We start from the raw sequence: 20,504 nt of genomic DNA on the forward strand, positions 1-20,504 counted from the left end.
TCATCATGTTGATGTGTTTTGAGGATGTTTTCTCCTTTTGTCTTTGACACCCTGAAAAACTTTTTAAAAGTTTTAACAGATTTGTGTGTGTTGAGCACAAGACTTTGGAGCTTTTGTCGGCTAATTCCATCTTCCGGGTTAAAAATAATTATTGGAAAGGGATCAAAATCAGTAATGTAGCAAGCACCTGCTAGTGGAGTGATGACTATATGTACCGATCAGGGTTTTTTGGCCTTAAGTAAGAGTCATTTGATTTTGAGTATCGATACCAAAACCAGATTCGATACTTGTATAAAACATAATCAAAAAATAAAGAAGGGCGAGGAAACAGATCCAGGATGTTCCTTATTTTTTATTTAATTCACCTTATTTTAATATTCAACATCTCTGTTAACAAACAGAGCACTACTGTGAGGAAGCTTGAACAATAAACTATAAATAACTGAAATTCTTCACTTTTGGACTTTTTTTTTGGTAAATATAGCAAAAATCTAATATAAAAACAAATAACACCTCGACTTGGGCAATCCCAGGTTTACATATCACAGTTTGCTATGGCAATATTGTCGTCATCAACTTTATAATACCTCCAGACCGCAGACATACTTGCGCTGTCACATCCCCAGCTCATTCCTGCTCACCTAATCAACGCTGTCCTTCAAAAACCACCTCCATCCAATCCCGCGAACCCTCACAGGCATTCTAATCACCTGCACCTGTTCCCCTTCATCAAAGGACACTATAAAAGCTCACCTTATCCCCTCAGTTATCAGCTGGTATTGAAGTCAGATGGTTGCCCTCACCTTTGGCCTTTTCCTCTTTTTTTCATAGATGTTCCTCATGTGCCTTCGGATCCTTCACACTGTTTACTCTTACATGGTGTTTACTAGAAGATCACCATTTACCTGATGAACTGTGTGTCCCCGAACTACAGACAAGATCTCTCAGTGAGATCCCTAACATAAAATGTTGACATAGCAAGCTGTTGAAGAAGATCGCTAACAGCTCTAACACCACTCTCCCACGTCCTCACTTTAGCATTGTTTTAAATAAAACTGATAAAAGATAACATTCCTTGTCTACCAGCATGACACGCACTTTCTGCTTCAAGCTGAAGCAGGTTTTATGTTGACGGTATTATATATAAATTATATATATATATATATATATATATATATATATATATATATATATATATATATATATATATATATATATATATATATATATTTATGGGGGAATTACCAACCTATGTCACACGGGTTCAATCGCGCATACCGGTTGTAAAAATGAGTGCACTTCAGTAGCACAGTCTCATTTAGTTATGTTGCCAGTTAATTTGAAACCCACCACAGGGTGTCCGGTCAGAGACGTTAAAGATGGTTTGGGTATGGGAGTAACCCGTTTATTGTCACCACCACTCAGTATGCAAAGGTTATTGATTAAGTGTGTATGTGTGGTCTTTCTATAAAACAGAAATAAAAAAGAAAAGTAAATATACATGAGAAAAATTAATCACAATATACATATAAATAGATATAAGAAACAGATGGCTGGGGCATAAACAAATGAGTATATCCATAAGGCATCTATACAGAACACATAGTGCTCACTGGGATATGCCTGGGCATGTTCAGCATGCATGACTATTATTGACTATTCCAACTAGGTTAATTATAACGGCACAAATACTTTTAAACAACCACTTCTAAATGCAAATACAAGTAAATACACATAAATAACATGAAGACGGAAAACTTATAAGTAAGCAGAAACATACATTCTAACGTCGACCAAACAGCTGACCGCAAAGTGAAAGCGAAGAAAACCGCTACATGAACATCAAAAAGTTAACCCTACAGCAGTCACAATAATATCACAAAGTCAGAAAACACACTTACTTTCATATACGCACACACAGGAGTTTATCTTATTCAACGGCACAGAAAGCTTTGTTTGCGATCAGTTAAACTCAGTTTCACATCTGCCGAGCACAGTGGGCCGTTTGTTTTTTTGCACGTAGCTCGGCGAAGCCGATAGGCTGGCTGTGTGTCTCTCAGCGAATGCTGATTGGCTGCTTGCCTTTCACTCAGTCTCGGTAAAAGGGGGAGAGAATTGCGATGAGCAGATTATACACATTCAAGATTATAATGGCCTTTTTAACACCGGTAGCAATAGCGAACTATCGTGCTGTGCAGTAGGATGCCAAATAAAAGTCCAAAAATCGAAAACTTCAATTTTACCACACTCCTTTTAATGCCAACCCAGACATCTTTGGCTAACAGCCATCAGAAGAGCTGAATGGAATGAGGACCTAATTAAAATTGCTCAGCTTTGCAGTTCCCCTTCGGGGGGAACTTCAGCACTATAAGTGGATTTGATTGTAAAATCCACGCATTGGGAGGTTCGGTTCAGAAGCTACTCGTCTGAAAGAGTATTGAACGGGCCAATTAAGAATGAATTGGCAGCGCAAGCCTGCGCAGGTGAGCGGCATAAGCAATCAACTGAGTATATAAGCTCACCTGGCGCAGCAGAAGCTATCCTTTTCGCTTCAGAGACTTTCTGATCGAGTCGATGAGGGTTCCTCCTGCTGTGACCAGCGATTCTGAGCGAACGAGAGCATTCTCCCGGTCCAGAGTGTGTACACGCAGTGGCAGACGGTCGAGCTGGGTTTCTCCCTTGCCTGGCGTTCTTTGGGTCCGGTCCTCCAGAGCGGTGCGTATAAAGTTGCAAACTTCACAGAAAGAGCAACACAGTCGTGCAGCACGTCCTTATCAGGACGGCGCTCCGACTGTGCGTTTCTGGATGCGGTGGTTTCCTGTCCTCGGATGATGGGCGCGGGCACTGTGTTACATGTCTGGGGGTCCAGCATGTTAATGCGCTGCTCGCGGGCAGTTCATGTCGTCATTGCGATGCCATGACTGTTGCGCAAGATCGCGGTTAGCCTTTGCAAAAGGGCGAACCACCCCAGTTGTCCCCTGCTCTGCAGCGGGCACTCGGGCAGATCTGAGGGTTTCAGCGAGAGATAATCCGTCGCCCACGGGCCCGCGGACCTCCCGCTCCTCTAAGCGCTCCATCCAAGCTTCGGGCGGGGGAAGCGATCCGTCTAACAGATGGTAGCCCTTACGCCCGATGACACCGGAGACCAGATGTCCACCGCGGCATCGGAGGGTGGGCTTTCATTGTCCAATGATGATCCAGACCCGCTCGCCCCCTTCGGGCTGGTGAGCGATGTCACTACGGATCCTGAAACGGACATCTTAGCCGTGCTTTCCCGGGCTGCTTCGGCCGTGGGTTGGAGATGGTTTATCCCCCAGCTCCGCGGCCGGACCGACTAGAGGGGCGTTCCCTTCTTCCCGGAGGTGCACAGTAGGCTCACGCGGTCTTGTAAAGCACTTTTTTCTGCTCTGCTGCGTGTTCCTCCACCCTAACCACTCTTGACGGTGAAACAGCCAGGGGGTATGTGGCGATTCCTCAGGTTGAGTGCGCGATGGCGGTAAATCCGCGCGGCGCCTCTTCTTGGCGGGGTCCGCCTCGTCTCCCATCCAAAGCCTGTAAGTTATCTACCTCCCTCGGAGCTAGAGCTTACATAGCTGCGGGCCAGGCTGCTTCCGCCTTGCATGCGATAGCCACCTACCAGCGCTACCAAGCGCAGGCGCTGGCCGAGCAGCACGAGGGTGGGTCCAACCCAGGCTTACGAGCTTCGCACCGCCGCCGACTTAGCTCTTCGGACTACTGAGTCCGCTGCGTGTGCGTTGGGGAGGACGATGTCCACATTAGTGGTCCAGGAGCGCCACCCCTGGCTGATATGCGCAAAGTCGACAAAGTCCGCTTTCTTGACTTCCCCATATCCCCAGCCAGGTTCGGCGACACTGTCTGTGAATTCACCCAGGAATTCAAGGCGGTGAGAGAGCAGTTGGTGGGTGATGTCTTATCGGCGGTCCGTAGCCCGCTCCGCCCGCCGTGCCATTCATACCTGCTCCTCGCCGAAGGCGCCCGCCTACGAGAGCTGCTCCGCCCCCGCACACGCCTCCGGCGAAGCGAGCGCGTCGGGCACCTCGGAAGCAGGCAGCCCCCCTGCCCAGAACGCCGCTAAGTCCGGCAACGGACCACGAAGCGCCCCTGGGACAGGCCATCTGGAGAAAAGGGAACTTGCTCTTTCCCCGATGGAGGGCGGGGCCCCATTTCCAACGGCACTTTTTACTGCCATGAAAACATTATGAAAGGGCACTTTTCACTTCCCCAGATGTGACAGCCCGAAATCTGCCAGTCTGGGACGCTATGCTTTCTAGCTTGCAGATTCGGTGCGTTTCGCCAGTGGCTCACGAGCGCTGGGAGGACGGTCTCCTTTCTCCCACCCCTCGAGCCTCCCCTCCGGAGCTCGGGTTTGGAGTGAGAGCAAATCTCACCTCCAGCTTTTCCGTGGGACCCGCGAGCTTCCCGGATCAGCACACCCACTCCGCGCTGCCCCACTGCTGGTACGTCAGCGATTGTAGCGATGAGTCCATTAGCGAGAGCTCTGCCTGCCTGGTTAGCGCGGGCCAGCTCTTCGCGGTGGCTCATACGCACAATCAGACTCGGCTATGCGATTCAGTTCGCGAAACGGCCCCCCAAGTCACGGGTGTGTATTCACCAGGGTCAGCCCCCTGTCCGCCCCTGTCTTGCGAGAGGAGATTGCTGTCCTCCTGGCGAAGGATGCAATCGAGCCGCTCCCTCCAGCCGAGATGGAGAGCGGGTTTACAGCCCACGCTTCATCGTGCCCAAAAAGAGTGGTGGGTCACGGCCAATCCTAGATCTGCGCGTTTTGAACCGCTGCCTGCACAAGCTGCCGTTCAGAATGCTCACGCAGAAGCGCATCCTCCGGTGCGTTCGTCCTCTGGGTCTGCAGCATTAGACCTGATGGACGCGTATTTCCATGTCTCCACTCTTCCTCGCCACCGACAGTTTCTGCGGTTTGCGTTTGAAGGTCGAGCTTGGCAATACAAAGCCCTCCCCTTCGGGCTCTCTCTGTCTCCGCGGGTCCTCACCAAGCCCGCGGAGGGTGCCTCAGCGCCCCTTCGGCTCGCGGGCATCTGCATACTCAATTTCTTTACGACTGGCTGATTTTTGCCCTCTCTCGGAGCAGTTGATTATGCACAGAGACAAAGTGCTCTGGCACTTCCACCTGTGGGGGTTTCAGGTCAACCAAGAAAAGAGCAAACTCGCCCCCGTGCAGAGGATCTCTTCTCTCAGGCTGGAGCTGGACTCGGTCACCATGGCAGCGCGCCTCTCCGGAGAGCGCGCTCAGCTGATGCTGTACTGTCTGAGAGAGCTCGACAGTAAAATAGTGGTCCCACTGAAACTATTTCAGAGGCTCCTGGGGCATATGGCATCCGCAGCCGCTTCATGCCGCTCGGATTATTCTATATGAGACCACTTCAGCACTGGCTTCACGATCGAGTCCCCAGACGCGCATGGCACGCGCGCGCACACCGAGTCTCTGTTACTGCGCTGTGTCGCCGCGCCCTCAGCCCTTGGAGCGACCCCTCGTTCCTACAGGCCTGGGTGTCTCTAGAACAGGCGTCCAGTCTTGTTGTCGTTTCAGCAGACACTTCCAACACGGGCTGGGGGGCTGTGCGTTGCGGGCATGCGGCTGCGGACCTGTGGAAAGGTACCCAGTTGCATTGGCATATCGCCTGGAGCTGTTGGCAGTGTTCCTCGCTCTCCACCGTTTTTTTCCGGTGCTGGAGCGGCAACACGTGCTGGTCAGGACGGACAGTACGGCGGCGGTGGCGTATATCAGCCGTATAGGGGGTATGCGCTCTCGCCGCATGTCACAGCTCGCCCGCCGTCTGCTCCTCTGGAGTCATCCGCGGCTGAAATCGCTGCACGCCATTCATATTCAGGCAAGCTCAACCGTGGCCTCGGGGCACGCGCAAATACGCGTTTCCCCCAGTGAGCCTGCTCGCGCAGTTACTGTGCAAGGTCAGGGAGGACGAGAAACAGGTTGCTGGTTGCGCCCCTCTGGCTCAACCGGACCTGGATGTCAGAGCTCTCCCTCGCGATAGCCCTCCCCTGGCAGTCCCTTCGAGAGAGCACCTACTCTCTCAGGGACAGGGCACCACCTGGCACCCTCGCCGATCTTTGAAGAGATTTTTAGACGCGAGGAAGACTTAGGTAACCTCCGATTGCGGTGGCTAATACCGTCACTCGGGCTAGAGCCCCCTCCCCGAGCGCGCCTATGCCCTGACGTGGAGTCTATTCACTGAATGGTGTGTCTCTCGCTGAGAAGACCCCCGTAATTTGCCAGATCAGCGTTGTGCTTTCTTTACGCCGAGAGAAGTTGGAGAGCAGGCTGTCGGCCTCCACACTCAAGGTTACGTGGCTGCCATCTCCGCTCTCATAACGCGGTGGCTGGCAGCACCGTGGGAACGCATAACCTCATCATCCGGTTCCTCAGGGGCGTTAAGCGAATTAATCCACCCCGCCCCCTCTCATGCCCTCTTAGGATCTCGCCCTCGCTACACAAGCCGCGTCAGATCCCTTCGATCCTCGACTCAGTATATTTCTGTCCCTGAAGACAGCTCTGCTGGTCGCGTTGATATCGATTAGAGGGTCGGGGACCCGGAGGCATTTTTCGGTCAGTGACTCGTGCCTGTAATTGGGCTGGCTTCTCTCACGTATGAGACCCCGCCCGCGATATGTGCCCAAGGTTCCTACCACTCCGTTTTAATACGAGGTAGTCAGCCTGCAAGCGCTGCCCTCGGAGGAGGCAGACCCAGCCCTTATTTATTGTCCAGTTCGCGTTTTGCGTATTATCCGGACCGCACTCAGAGTTTAGATCATCTGAGCAGCTCTTCGTCTGTTATAGCGGTCGGCAGCAGGGAAGTACCGTACCGAAATAAGTTCCCACTAGATTGTGGATGCCTTTCTTTCACTATCAGAGCCGAGATGAGCCGCGTCCCCCGAGAGCGCGTGCGCACTCCACTCGGAGCTTCGCATCCTCTCGAGCGCGCGCACGCGGCGCCCCTCTAACAGACATCTGTAGAGCTGCGGGCTGGGTGACACCCAACACATTTGCAAGGTTTTACAATCTGCGAGTGGAGCCGGTTTCCTCAAGGGTATTAGGTAACCCTTGGTGATTGAGGAAACAATTCGGTAGGGTGTTGAAACACGCTTGCTGCGCCATTTTCCCTAACACGGAGATACGTGCGCCTTTTTATCTGTCAGTAAAGTTCCCCGTCAGGTGAGCCCTGCAGATTCCTCCGTGGCCCCCAGCACTGACTCAGCGGAGGAGTCACTTGCTGGCCCACTACGTTGTAGGTCTGCCCGCTGGTCAGCCCGCGTTTTGGGTAAAGGTGCCTGCTATGCGTGGTCCCCACTAGGCGATCCCATATGCTTATTCAGCCACGGTTAAGTCCCCCCCCCCCTGGGCGGACCCGTGTCTTCCCTCCCCGCTAACCACTCTTTTGCTATGCGTACTCCCCCTTTTAGGGCTAGTCCATATGTAAATTCTGCCATCTATCCCCCCTTGGGTAACGGATGGCCTCCGCAGCGTCCTCCCTATCGGGATTGCACGCTTCCCAACGTACTGTCGTATTTTCCTAGAATTATCTAGATGCTCACGACTTCCCAAAAAATATATATAAATCCGTAAAACTTCTGTTGAAGTAGGATAAATTAGGGCCAGGGACACGTTGGAGGACCGCGCCCCCCATGATGTGGGTGCGTCACGCTTGCTTGACTATCTCCTCATCGGGGGTGTTGGTAAGGTGCAGTCATTGTGGCGCTTTCAATGGGCTCCCAATGCGTGGATTTTACAATCAAATCCACTTATAGTGCTGAAGTTCCCCCCGAAGGGGAACGTTCGAGGTTACTAAAGTAACCCTTCGTTCCCCGAGGAGGGGAACGGAAGCACTATACTCCGTCGCCATAATGACTGTCCCTTAGCTGTTGAAAGTCTCTTCAGCTTAAAAAGGATAGCGTCTGCTGCGCCAGGTGAGCTTATATACTCAGTTGATTGCTTATGCCGCTCACCTGCGCAGGCTTGCGCTGCCAATTCATTCTTAATTGGCCCGTTCAATACTCTTTCAGACGAGTAGCTTCTGAACCGAACCTCCCAATGCGTGGATTTTACAATCAAATCCACTTATAGTGCTTCCGTTCCCCTCCTCGGGGAACGAAGGGTTACTTTAGTAACCCCGAACGTTCTCATTTCACATCAGGTAAGTTCACACTATATATGCTGAATCATACACATTACTCATTTTTGATTGCAGCAATGATTTTCAGCAAGTACAGTTAAATATGGTGAATTAAACTGCGGACACTGGCTGCGTCCGAAACCGCCTACTACTCAGTAGGTACTGCATTTGAATTTAAACGTACTACTCGGCCGTCAGAAAAGTACGTTCTATACAGTATGAATGTGAAAAGTATGAATGGAATTCGGACGTACTACAGCCGCCATTTTATCATGGTCACGTGACCTACCTGCGTCAGTTGCGTCGCCTCACTTCCATTCATGAATTTTCTCACGGGGCATTATGGGATAGCGCAGCGTGCATGGGATGCGCACTTCAGAATCTCGCCGGAAGTAGTAAGTCATCCGGGTACTTCTCGCCTACTGATTTTCGAATTCTATGAATTCGGACATACTACTCGGCTCGCATACTGATTTTAGCGTACTATATAGTATGGAAGTATGCAGTTTCGGACGCAGCCATAGAATACTAAGAATCAAATGTAAAAATGTAAGTCCACATACCCTGCCGTACAGGTGCAGTTTGCTGTCAGAATGCAGTTGTTTTGCTTGTTGATGATTACCCAGGCCTTGTATGGCTCCGTCTCCTTTCCTTGTCTTTGGCTTGGCAGAACCCCGATTTTTAGCTCTACATAGTTTTGAATCTGGTAATCATGGAACATTATTTCTTGCACATGACCACACAGAACAACATAATTGGCACCCAAAGACTTGTCGGCCTTTAACTTTTCTTTTGTAAAAATACTTGGGAGTTTCAATGACATAGTTGTATATTTTGGGCCACTGGATGCTTCGCTATTTCATCTTATTCAATATCCAATAAGAGGGTGCTATTGCAAATGGACCTGTCAGATGAACGCCGCTCACTTTATCGTTAATTTTGCAGAATAACTGTGCTTATCACTGGGTGACAAGCTGTTATATGTAAATAATATATTTAATATGTAATAATTTATTCATTCATTAATTTTCTTTTCGGCTTAGTCACTTTATTAATCCGGCGTCGCCACAGTGGAATGAACCGCCAACTTATCCAGCATATGTTTTACGCAGCTGATGCCCTTCCAGCTGCAAGCAATCTCTGGGAAACATCCATACACACTCATACATTATGGCGAATTTAGCCTACCCAATTCACCTATACCGGATGTCTTTGGACTGTGGGGAAAACCGGAGCACCTGGAGGAAACCCAGGTAAATGCAGGGAAAACATGCAAACTCCACACAGAAACCCCAACTGACCCAGCCGAGGCTCGAACCAGCGACCTTCTTGCTGTGAGGCGTCAGCACTACCTACTGCCTTGCCATGTAATCAATATATCTTATTTATAAGACAACAACAAACTGTACCGCATCAGATGCCATTCCCTTGCTGTAAATGCTAGCGCTCCCGTTTTTTTTCTGCAACCTGAATGTTTACAAACCGGTAGTTCGTCAATTCGAGTCCTGATTATAGACTATAAAAGATATGGACATAATATAGTATCGTATCGTAGGTCACCCATAGGTTTCAGAAAACCACAAAAAAGCATATAAGTATAGGAGTGACCAACCGTCGCCATTTTGTTCATGTATCAATGCACTGACGGGATACCAAACAAGGGCAAAGAGGCGGAGCTACAGACACCTAGCATTTTGCTTAGACGGGCTTTTCTTTGGGAGAAATGATTAATACTTCGTTACCTGCGACTCGCTACTTACTTTTTAAAGTGAAGTTTATTTATAAACTAATTTCGAGAGGATCACTTGCTTATGATTGCTAGCGGCTAGATTCGCATTATCCAATTCTCAATGCACCAATCAGATGACTCCTAATCTACTACAAATACCCTGGGTTACATACCACCGCCATCTTTGTTTTGAAGAATCCCCCTCTTCCACCCCTATTCCTCCTACTTCATAGATGGGTGACACAGCAAGAACTTTTCTGGTTCAAGGCTTTACCAAACCAGCAGACGTTTCTGTGCGGAGTTTGCACTTTCTCCCCGTGCTCACGTGGGTTTTCCCCAGATTCCCCTGTATCCTCCCACTGTCCAAAAACATGCAACTTAAGTTAATTGACTAATCCAGATCGGTACCATAGACATGCTCCAAGTAAGTAGTTATCTCTTAAGAGCAATCAGTTCATTAGCTACTACAGCAGGGGAGTTCTCGAGATCTACCTGAGCTCAAACTTCTCTCTCGCCTTGCAACGGGAGGAAGGGGCGTGACGCTTTTCCTGGTGACATGTTCTTTTCCTGATCAGCGAATGACAGCACATTATGTTAGCTGACCAATCTTCTTCGAGCCTCTTGACAGCGGCCCTTTCAGAGGAACTAGGAAGTATGACAGTCGTTTTCATGTTAGCGGAGGAGCTGTATATAATCAAAGTAAGATATATGAAAAAATAAAGTGATTTTACAGCTTTTGTGTTAAAACTTTATCCCTCTATCTATGTGTGTGTGTGTGTGTGTGTGTGTGTGTAATTTAAAACAATTCAGTAGCCTAATAAAAATAAATGTTTTATTCATGATAAAGGCAACATGCCAGTACTGCTTTTGCACCCAACAATGACAGCAGCATATTTATGGATATGTATACATTTCACATGCATTTTAACGTGACTCAAGCACAACCTGTATGACAATCACCATTATAATAAAAACGATGCCGAGACCAACACCAACGTGGTTCAGGGTTCGCGCCGTTTTGGAGTTCTTCTCCGCCAATTCACGATGTCCTGCGAAATTGGCATTCCGAGTCTGTAAAAACAATAGTAAAATATTAACCATTAACCATTAACCCATTAATACCGTTAACCACTTCTGTTTCATTCTCAGTGTTTTATTTATTTTGATTCAGTATCATGTGAAGAACTTTTCAAATGAGAGAGCAAATGTGTTTTTGTTTTTGTGTCTCTGTTCACTCCCTGTATTCTGCTGGCAGGGTTGCCAGGTTTTCTTAACCAAACTAGCCCAATGGCAGTTCGTCATATTGCATTTAGTAAAGGAGAGAGCTTTCAGATTTACTCAAAAAATTCTTAATTTGTGTTTTAAATTGTGATTAAACTTTTTACACTATACCAGTGGTCACCAAACTTCGGTGTCCTGTGGCCGGTGGTTGGTGTCCTGCAGATTTTAGCTCCAACCCTAATCAAACACACCTGAACAAGCTAATCAAGGTCTTACTCGGTATACTTGACACATCCAGGCAGGTGTGTTGAGGCAAGTTGGAGCTAAACCCTGCAGGGACACCGGCCCTCCAGGACCGAGATTGGTGACCCCTGCACTATACAAACAAGCAAAGAACATATGTGTTGTTTTTATTGAATAGTCAAGTCACAACAACATGTCTAAGCATTTTATGTATTGTATTAATGACAGTATTATCTATGCTAATATTCTTGTCACAGACTATAAAACCCCCAAGGCTGTAGAAATCTTTCATTAAACTGATCTGAGCGCACACCTGCCAAACTTGTTTGTAGTTTGCTTTATAATGAATCCTTTCATCAGACTAATTGAGGCTGCAATATTGAAAGCACAACAGGTGCATAACAACTATTGTTTGCATTAGCTTTAACACTGTACACACACATACACAACTATCTATTGGGACTTCCCATATTAAATATTTTTGCTATTTATATTTTCCATCCTCCCCCTACCACTAAACCCAGACCTCACATACCCTACATACACTACCGGTCAAAAGTTTGCGGTCAGTTTTTTTAATGTTTTTTTTTAAAGAAAATTATTCTGTTCATCAAGGTGGCGTTTATTAAATGTGAAAAATAAATATGTAAAATTGTTAAATTTGTATTTATTAAATATTTATTTATTACTTTTTACATGTAGTTTAAAATAAAATGATTACTCCAGTAGTTTTTGCTTTTATTACTATTGTCATTAATAATACTATTAATAATAATAATACTATGTATTAGAGTGATTTCTGAAGGATCATGTGACTCTGAAGACTGAAGTAATGAAGCTGAAAATTCATCATTAAAATCACTGGAATAAATGATTCAATTAAATGATAAACTACTTTTGAACAGTTATTTTATAGTGCAATAACATTTCACTGTTTTACAATTTTTACTGTATTTTTGATTAAATAAATGCAGCATTGGTGAGCAGGATAAACTTATTTTAAAACAGTTAAAAATCCTACTGAGCCCAAACTTTTGACCGGTAGTGTATATCAACACATATATCAGATGCAAAAATTATTTGATGGAATTTTTTTGTTCTTAAAAATAAATTAATTGATTGCACGCCATTGATTAGGCTACTGTTATGTGTAACACTCACTAATGAAGAATTTATAGGAAAACAAAATTAAATAACAGACAAAAAATAAATATAAAAATAAATAAATATCTCACACATACACTACAGACAATTTAGCTTACCCAATTCATCTATACCACGTTTTTGGACTTGTGGGGGAAACCGAAGCACCCGGAAGAAACACAGAGGATATATACAGTATATATATATATACACATAAATATATTCAAACCACAGATTTCTTTACAGTTTAAAATCTTTAAACTTCTTTGGATATTTTTTTCTGCTGAAGATACTGTTGTCAAAACAAAATATAAAAAAACCCCCAAAAACTTACATATGCCATTAGGAACAGTTTAAGAGAAAAATTGGGTGGTTTTAAAACCCTGACTCTTCCAAAGCACGGTATAACTTGAAAATGGTTATTGTCCCATGCCTAACATACATACATACATATATATATATATATAAATAATACAAGATCATTAAATGAGGTCTTTCCCCTAAAAAAATAGGGATGTTTGGCCATGCTAATTGAAAAGCTGACCAGCATGTACTTTTTTATTTAAAGAGCACCTATGATGAAAATCATCTTTTGTAAGCTGTTTGGACAGAACTGTGTGTAGGTATAGTGTGTCCACAGTCATATTGGGGTGATAAATTTTTCTCACGCAAAGAAAATATACAAATCTCTCCCATTTCGAGGCCAACCGCAACTTGATGTAGAAGTGCGGTTTCCCTGCCCACCGAACTGATTGACAGCTGTGTATTAACATGTCTCTGTAGTAACGCGTATAATCATATCAACAAAACAGGACGTGCACAAAGCAACCGGGAATAAACTGTCTGTTCAGCTTGCTAGGATCATCAATCGTCATCAAATGTGATCAAGAGTGAGTTTTACAAGTTTAAATTGTTTGTAAAACAGTGCATGTGTGTAATAAATTACAGTGATTTACTTCAGCTTTACTTTATTAACACAGCCAGTGTCAGAACAATTGTAAAAGAAGAAGCTTCAATCCCGGTTTGTGGTTGTTAAATTAGGTTTATTTTGTACATTAACATAACAGATATCCATACAGCAGTGTATATTAACCTGTATCCTGTCACATTTGCCGTGCAAAAACGTGCAAAGTTAAATGCGCGTGCTCTTTGTCTATGTGTGTGTGTGTGTGCGCATGAACTTTGTAACAACATTGTGTGTGACTCATTGTTGCAACTCCACAACAAATGCATCCAATAATCATTGGGAAAGTTTTTATGGCCTGTTTCCACTGAGTGGTACGGTACGGTTTGGTTTGGTACGCTTTTATGGTCGTTTCCACTGTCTAAAGGCATACCGTACCGAACCGTACCACTTTTTCGGCACCCTTTCGAAAGGGTACCAAACACGAGAAAGGATACCAAAAGGCGGAGCTAGACGCTCAGCTGAATGCTATTGGTTTACAGAGAAACTTCATTCGCTTACGCAACGAGCCGGAATGAAAACAAAAACCCTCCATGTTTGAAATACACAGTCTGGAGATTACAGCAGAATTATATATATGTATAATAACAAGCCATGGTCGACCTGGACTCAAACAAACCTTGTCGTCATCTTGGTCGGATGAACAGCCAAAAAGGAAAAAAGAAGAGCAGATTTACCCTGTGCTCCGTAGTTTTTTACGAGCCAGTCTGAAGTGTGAGCGGTTTCGCTTTCTTGCTTGCGCTCGCCGCGCTTCTCTATCTGAAATAACAAACTTCTTGAGCTGATGATAATAACGTGCACTTGATTATTGACGTGCTTTTGAAACCGGATCCTGTCAGATAACGTTACTGACAAACGCGAGAGTGACACATTCAGAAAGAAAAATACAAACGCGAGAGTAAAGCACCTAAAAAAGGAGAAGCCAGAAAAATAGGAGCACATTATTTCTTATAACTATTTTATAACTATTATCTTCACCTTTTGGACTAATGTGAACTCAGAATGATGGAATGACTCTCTAACAGGGGCTACATGTGCTGCTGAAGATTACAGACACAGATGAGAGGTGACTGTGGGCTATTCTGTGGGCTATATTTCCTGTGGTTTTTTAACCTAAATAAGCACTAAATGACTGCTGTGTGTAGTTCTTCTGTAGTTGGTAACATATCTGAGACTGTAAGGGGCTGTATGTGTTCATGTATGTTCATTTATTTATTTATTTAATATAATTACAGACGTTACAGTAGGCTATTTTGCACTGTCATTGATCTGCAGTTATAATCAAATCATGTTCATAGAAAAGTTAGTAACAAAGTCAAAGTCAAAGTCAAAGTCAAAGTCAGCTTTATTGTCAATTCAGCCACATGTACAAGACATACAGAGAATCGAAATTGCGTTACTCTCAGACCCAAGGTGCTTAACATTAATATAAAATATATATATAAAAAATAGTAGGGTTTAAGAAAAAAAGAAAATTTAGAAAATTTACAGTATATACACATTGCACATAAATGTAGTCTAAGAAATATACATATGTAATAAAAAAATTGTAAACAATACAGTGACATTAAGGGCATATAGCAATGAGTGCAAAGTAAACCAGAGTTGTGCAGATAAAAAACAGTATAGTGCAAAAGAACTTGTAAACATGATCATTGTGATAAAGTGACAGTGACATATTGGGAGGTAGTATATGTGTCTGCATAAAGTGACCAGTGCAGATGAGTGTGTGTGTGTGTGTGTGTGTGTCAGAGTCCAGAGGTGCGAGGGGAGGAGGTGCGTGGGGAGGGAGCGGGGAGCAGAGCTGGGAGAGAGTTCAGCTTCCTGACAGCCTGATGGATGAAGCTGTCTTTCAGTCTGTTGGTCCTGGCCTGGAGACTGCGCAGTCTCCTCCCTGATGGCAGCAGACTGAAGAAGCTGTGCATTGGGTGGGTGGCATCTGCTGTTATGCAGAGGGCTTTACGGGTAAGACGTGTGCTGTAAATGTCCTGAAGGGAGGGGAGAGAGACACCAATGATCTTCTCAGCTGTTCTCACTATGCGTTGAAGTGTTTTCCTGCAGGATGCATTGCAGGTTCCAAACCACACAGTGATGCAGCTGGTCAGGATGCTCTCAATAGTGCCTCTGTAGAAGGTGTACATGATTGGGGCTGGTGCTCTTGCTCTTTTGAGTTTGCGGAGGAAGTAGAGACGCTGCTGTGATTTTTTGGCCAGTGCAGTGGAGTTTTTGGTCCAGGAGAGATCCTCAGTGATGTGTACACCCAGGAACTTGGTGCTGCTCACACGCTCCACAGTCGCACCGTTGATGGTCAGGGGAGCATGGAGAGTGTGCTCTTTCCTGAAGTCAACAACAATCTCTTTCGTCTTCTCCACATTCAAAAAGAGATTGTTGTCTCTGCACCACTCGGCCAGACGGCTCACCTCACTTCTGTAGTTTTCCTCATCGTTTTTGTTGATGAGACCCACCACAGTTGTGTCATCCGCAAACTTGATGAACAGATTGGAGTTGTGTGATGGTGCACAGTCATGAGTGAGCAGGGTGAAGAGGATAGGGCTCAGAACACATCCCTGAGGGGCCCCAGTGTTTAAAGTGATGGTGCTCGATGTGTTACTGCCGGCCCGTACTGCTTGTGGTCTTCCAGTGAGAAAATCCAGCAGCCAGTTACACAGAGAGGTGTTTAGCCCCAGCTGGAGCAGTTTTTGAGAGAGCTGTTGGGGGATGATAGTGTTGAATGCTGAACTGAAGTCTATGAACAGCATACGGACGCAGGAGTCTTTTTTGTCCAGATGTGTGAGTGCTGTGTGAAGTGCAGTGGAGATGGCATCATCAGCCGAGCGGTTGGGCCGATAAGCAAATTGAAACGGGTCCAGGGAGGGGGGGATAATGTATAATGTTTGTCTGTAAACAAACATTATACAGAAGTATTTATGTGTAAAAAAAGCGTCTGTTTTGTGAGAAGTGCTTCTCATATGATATGTAAGTGACCGTTAAGGCTTTATTGTGGACATTTTCTTGAGCGAGAATGATTCGACTGAAACTTGCTGTCATACACCACCCCCACCAAAAGGGTACCCTTGGTAGTGGAAACTAAAGCTATAATAAATAATCTAATAGGTGTTTTGAGCTAAAACTTTACAGACGCATTCTGGAGATACAAAAGACTTCTCTTAAATCTGGAAAAATGGGTAAATTAGGTGCCCTTTAATCAAATTATATTTAGTACTGCACTATATAAGGAAAATAATAAATAAATACGTCTTTAGACCTTTTTTCAAAATGATCTATAAATTCTTTTAGTCTTTGTAAGCAACTGCACAGCCCCTCCCCCTCCCTCCCGTCTGCTCTTTTACTGGAAGCCTAAAACAAGACTCACCCTTTTTCGGTTAATAATGAAACTTACAGATTAAGACAAGAGAACAAATATTAAGACACTGGATATCAAGCTTTCTAAAAACTATATTTTTTGAAGAAAAAAGTCCAACAATCAAAGAAACAAGTGGAAAAAAACTCTTAAAATGTTTGTGTTGTGAAATCAGTGATATACAGTACACTATGTACACACACACACAAAGGCCAACAAGCTGGACCCATCACCCACATGACATGTTTTGGAAGTTTTGCAGGAAACTACATGAATAAACCTGTCCAGTTTGCATTGTTTTCATATTTGTGACACAAACAACATTCAAAGAGAAAACTGAAAAAATATTGAAGTGCTGTATGTCAAACATGAATGTCAAGAAAGGAAAAAATTAACCACTGAAATATTTAATAATGCAGAATGTTTAGCCAAACATTGAGCGTCTGAGGAGTAAATCACTCACGATGTAAAGATTTTTAAGATAACCGACCCCCCCTCCCCCACTCCTCATTCAAAAAGGTTTTAGAGACCAGATAGTGAAGACAAACTGATGTAAAAGTCATAAAATAACACATAAATGGTTCTTGATAGCAATAATTTACACATAAATATTAACATACACATTTTATTAAGTATATATAGAGCACAAATTGTTGATGATTCATTATTTGTCCAAATTACAGACTATAGAATGATGGAAATGTTATTTGTTTTGCTTTTATCATCTGCATTTCATAATAAAAGTAACTTTTCACATGTTATAAATAATAATTTTTATAATCATTTTGTTTTCAGTTGTTAAATCATATATTGTATACTAAACTCTGAAATCTAAATCTAAGTCTAGAGACATTTGCGTTTTTATATCATGTAACAATTTTGTGCTCCACAGATTTTATCCAGCAAAACATTTAAAAGTGGGATTGATATAAATTGTATTTTTTGTAATGAATATGAGGAGACTGCATTACACTTATTTTGGCATGCCGCATACTCAGTCAACTTATGGAGTGAGGTGCAAAAATATATTATTAACAATTTACAGTGTTCTAAACCTCTGTCATTGTTGTGGGAAAATGTACTTTTTGACATGTACCCTATTCAAGAGGAAAATTGTTTTTATTGAATTAATTTAATCATTTTGCTAACAACATTTTACATTCATAAATGTAAATTTACTAATAAGAAACCCAACTTTAAGGTGATGACTGAATTATGCTTATGTATTTGTAGTATCAGAGACTCTCTATAAGAAAGCCCTACACACTTTAAAACTTTATAAACTCTACAATGTATTTATTTGATTATTACATATGTATATTTGTATTTGATTAAAATGTTATAATTAAAAAAATAATAATAATTTTGTGGACAAGTTGTACAAGTATCAAGTGCAGTTTATTTGAATTTAGGTTACACAAAGATTAAAGAAATATAATAAATACTTTAAATATTAAGAAGTAAAACTTACAGAGACGGAAAAGATCAGCGCTGCGATGCCCAGAGGGAAACAGCAGCAAAACAAGTTGAAGATGGAGTAACACAGGTAATCTGGCAGTGGAGATTGCAGTGGAGCAGCGGTCACGAAAACTGTAGGCTGCACCGAGACCACCGCTTGTCCTGGATGTGGGTCTTGAACATAGGGGCCCTGCGGGACCGACTGGCCTGGATAGGACGGAGGATATGCAGGTGGATTGTCCTGGTAGACATGTGGTGGTGGAAATTGAGATTTCTCAGGTGAATTCAGCCTGGGATCCATTCTTCTGCTTTTGTTTTCTTTGTATGGAGATGAATGCACTGCTGTACTCTGCTGTCCTGATGGTCAATGAATGAAGGTGTGTGGGGGGATCCAGTATACTTTGAGGAGGAGGGACAAGAACATGTAACTGCAGGGCACACCTTGTCAGGTCTTGTCACACGCTGTAAAAAAATGAGGGATCAACTAAATTCATTAATTTTAACACAAATCTATTAAGGTAACCTAAGACATTGGAGTGGATTGAACATAAAACTATAATGTTGTCCTAAAAAAATCTCAAGATAAATCTCAGTTTAAACAAACATGGAAAATGACTATCATGTCGATGTGTTTTGAGGATGCTTTCTCCTTTTGTCTTGTACACCCTGGAGTACGTTTTTGAGATTTTAACAGATTTGTCTGTGTTGAACATCATTTAAGACAACTTTAGCAGCTGTTAGCTTTAATTGTGGGAAATAAATTGAGAATTTTAAGCTTTTGTTGGCTAATTCCATCTTCCAGGTTTAAAATAATTATTGGGAAGGGATCACAATCGGTGATGTAGCACAGGGGTTCCCAAACTTTTCAGCCCGCGACCCCCAAAATAACAAAGCCAGTGACTCGCGACCCCCAATATCCTCTGAGGTGGTTATAAATACAGAAACCTTGCATGCAATGACGCAGACACACCAATTAAATTTGTGTCAGTGCTTTAAATGTGCCAGAAAGTATAACCTGATGTTATAAAATCAAAATGCATCTGACGCTATTGCTGCCTTTAATATAATGTAATTACCCCAGGGGTCGCAATCCAATAGAACTAGTAACTATAAGCTACTATAGTAACTATATAGTATATAGTAACTATAAACGACTATTTTTATTTTCAGTATAGTTATAGATAAAATATGTTAATTCTTATGGTTTAATAAAAATAAATAGATTTTTGGAAATCACCAGGCGACCCCCCTTCATTGCCCCGCGACCCCTCGGGGGGTCCCGACCCCCACTTTGAGAACCACTGATGTAGCATGCATCTGCTAGTTGAGTGATGACTAGAGATGTCCCGATCAGGGGTTTTTTTTGGTCTCGAGTCCAAGTCATTTAATTCTGAGTATCTATCGATCAGGGCCAGAGTGGGAGTCCTTTTCAGCCCTGGAGTTTCAAGCCTTCGACCGGCCCACCTCAGTTCACGACTGACAATATAAAAATAAGGTCATTTCCAATTCAGTTTCTAATGACACTATCACGTGTTTTTCAAGGACACAGCTGCTTTAGAACTTCAAATGTTTACATAAATAAGAGCACAGCTAAACTACAACACTATTTTTTAAAACATCACAATGTCCTTTCCTGCAAAATCTGAATATATATTCTGTGCAAACTTCTTCATAGATATTCAGTTCTTTGTAACGGTGATTACAAAAAAATAAAATATGTACAACTACATAAGTAACCCAGACAGTATAATATGTCTTAACACTGAAATTAAAAATAAAAATTACTCAGGTGAGGTTCGAACTCTGGTCAGCGGCATCGCAACGCAAGTATTGCACTGTTACCTGAAAGACTCTTTTCACCACAGTATCACTTTTTATTGATGGCTCAATCTTTTTCTCCCCTTTTTAGATTTAGATTTAAATAAAAAAAGTGCAACTGCTGAGAGTGCAAGCAGCTAGGGGTACAGGCCCTCGCGGGCAAAAAAAAGTGACTGGCCCTGGGAATTCTCCCACTCCTCCCGATTAGCCAATCCGGGCTTGCTACCAGTACCAAAACCAGTACCAAAATACTTAAAAAAAAAAAAAAAAATCAAGCTGCTTTTTTTTTTTACTTTGACAATATATATATATATATATATATATATATATATATATATATATATATATATATATATATATATATATATTCTCATTATTTCTTAA

General features: G+C 43.5%; 1 protein-coding gene and 1 long non-coding RNA gene across 2 annotated transcripts; both read right to left on the minus strand.

Annotated features, from left to right (window-relative positions):
* Window positions 1-1,389: 1,389 nt before the first annotated feature.
* Window positions 1,390-1,986, minus strand: LOC147833482 (uncharacterized). The gene is made up of 2 exons (XR_015512267.1): window positions 1,902-1,986; window positions 1,390-1,465 (listed from the first exon to the last, which is right to left on the minus strand). It is a non-coding gene; the product is annotated as an uncharacterized LOC147833482 (long non-coding RNA).
* Window positions 1,987-10,730: 8,744 nt separating this feature from the next.
* Window positions 10,731-18,675, minus strand: si:rp71-77l1.1. Its single transcript, XM_087288288.1, has 2 exons — window positions 18,316-18,675; window positions 10,731-10,983 (listed from the first exon to the last, which is right to left on the minus strand). Exons 1-2 carry the CDS (start codon window positions 18,601-18,603, stop codon window positions 10,837-10,839), a joined length of 435 nt encoding a protein of 144 aa, XP_087144414.1. The 5' UTR covers window positions 18,604-18,675; the 3' UTR covers window positions 10,731-10,836.
* Window positions 18,676-20,504: the final 1,829 nt, after the last annotated feature.

The sequence above is a fragment of the Danio rerio genome, chromosome 16 (genome assembly GCF_052040795.2).
Source record: "Danio rerio strain M-AB ecotype USA chromosome 16, GRCz13ab, whole genome shotgun sequence".
NCBI lineage: Eukaryota > Metazoa > Chordata > Actinopteri > Cypriniformes > Danionidae > Danio > Danio rerio.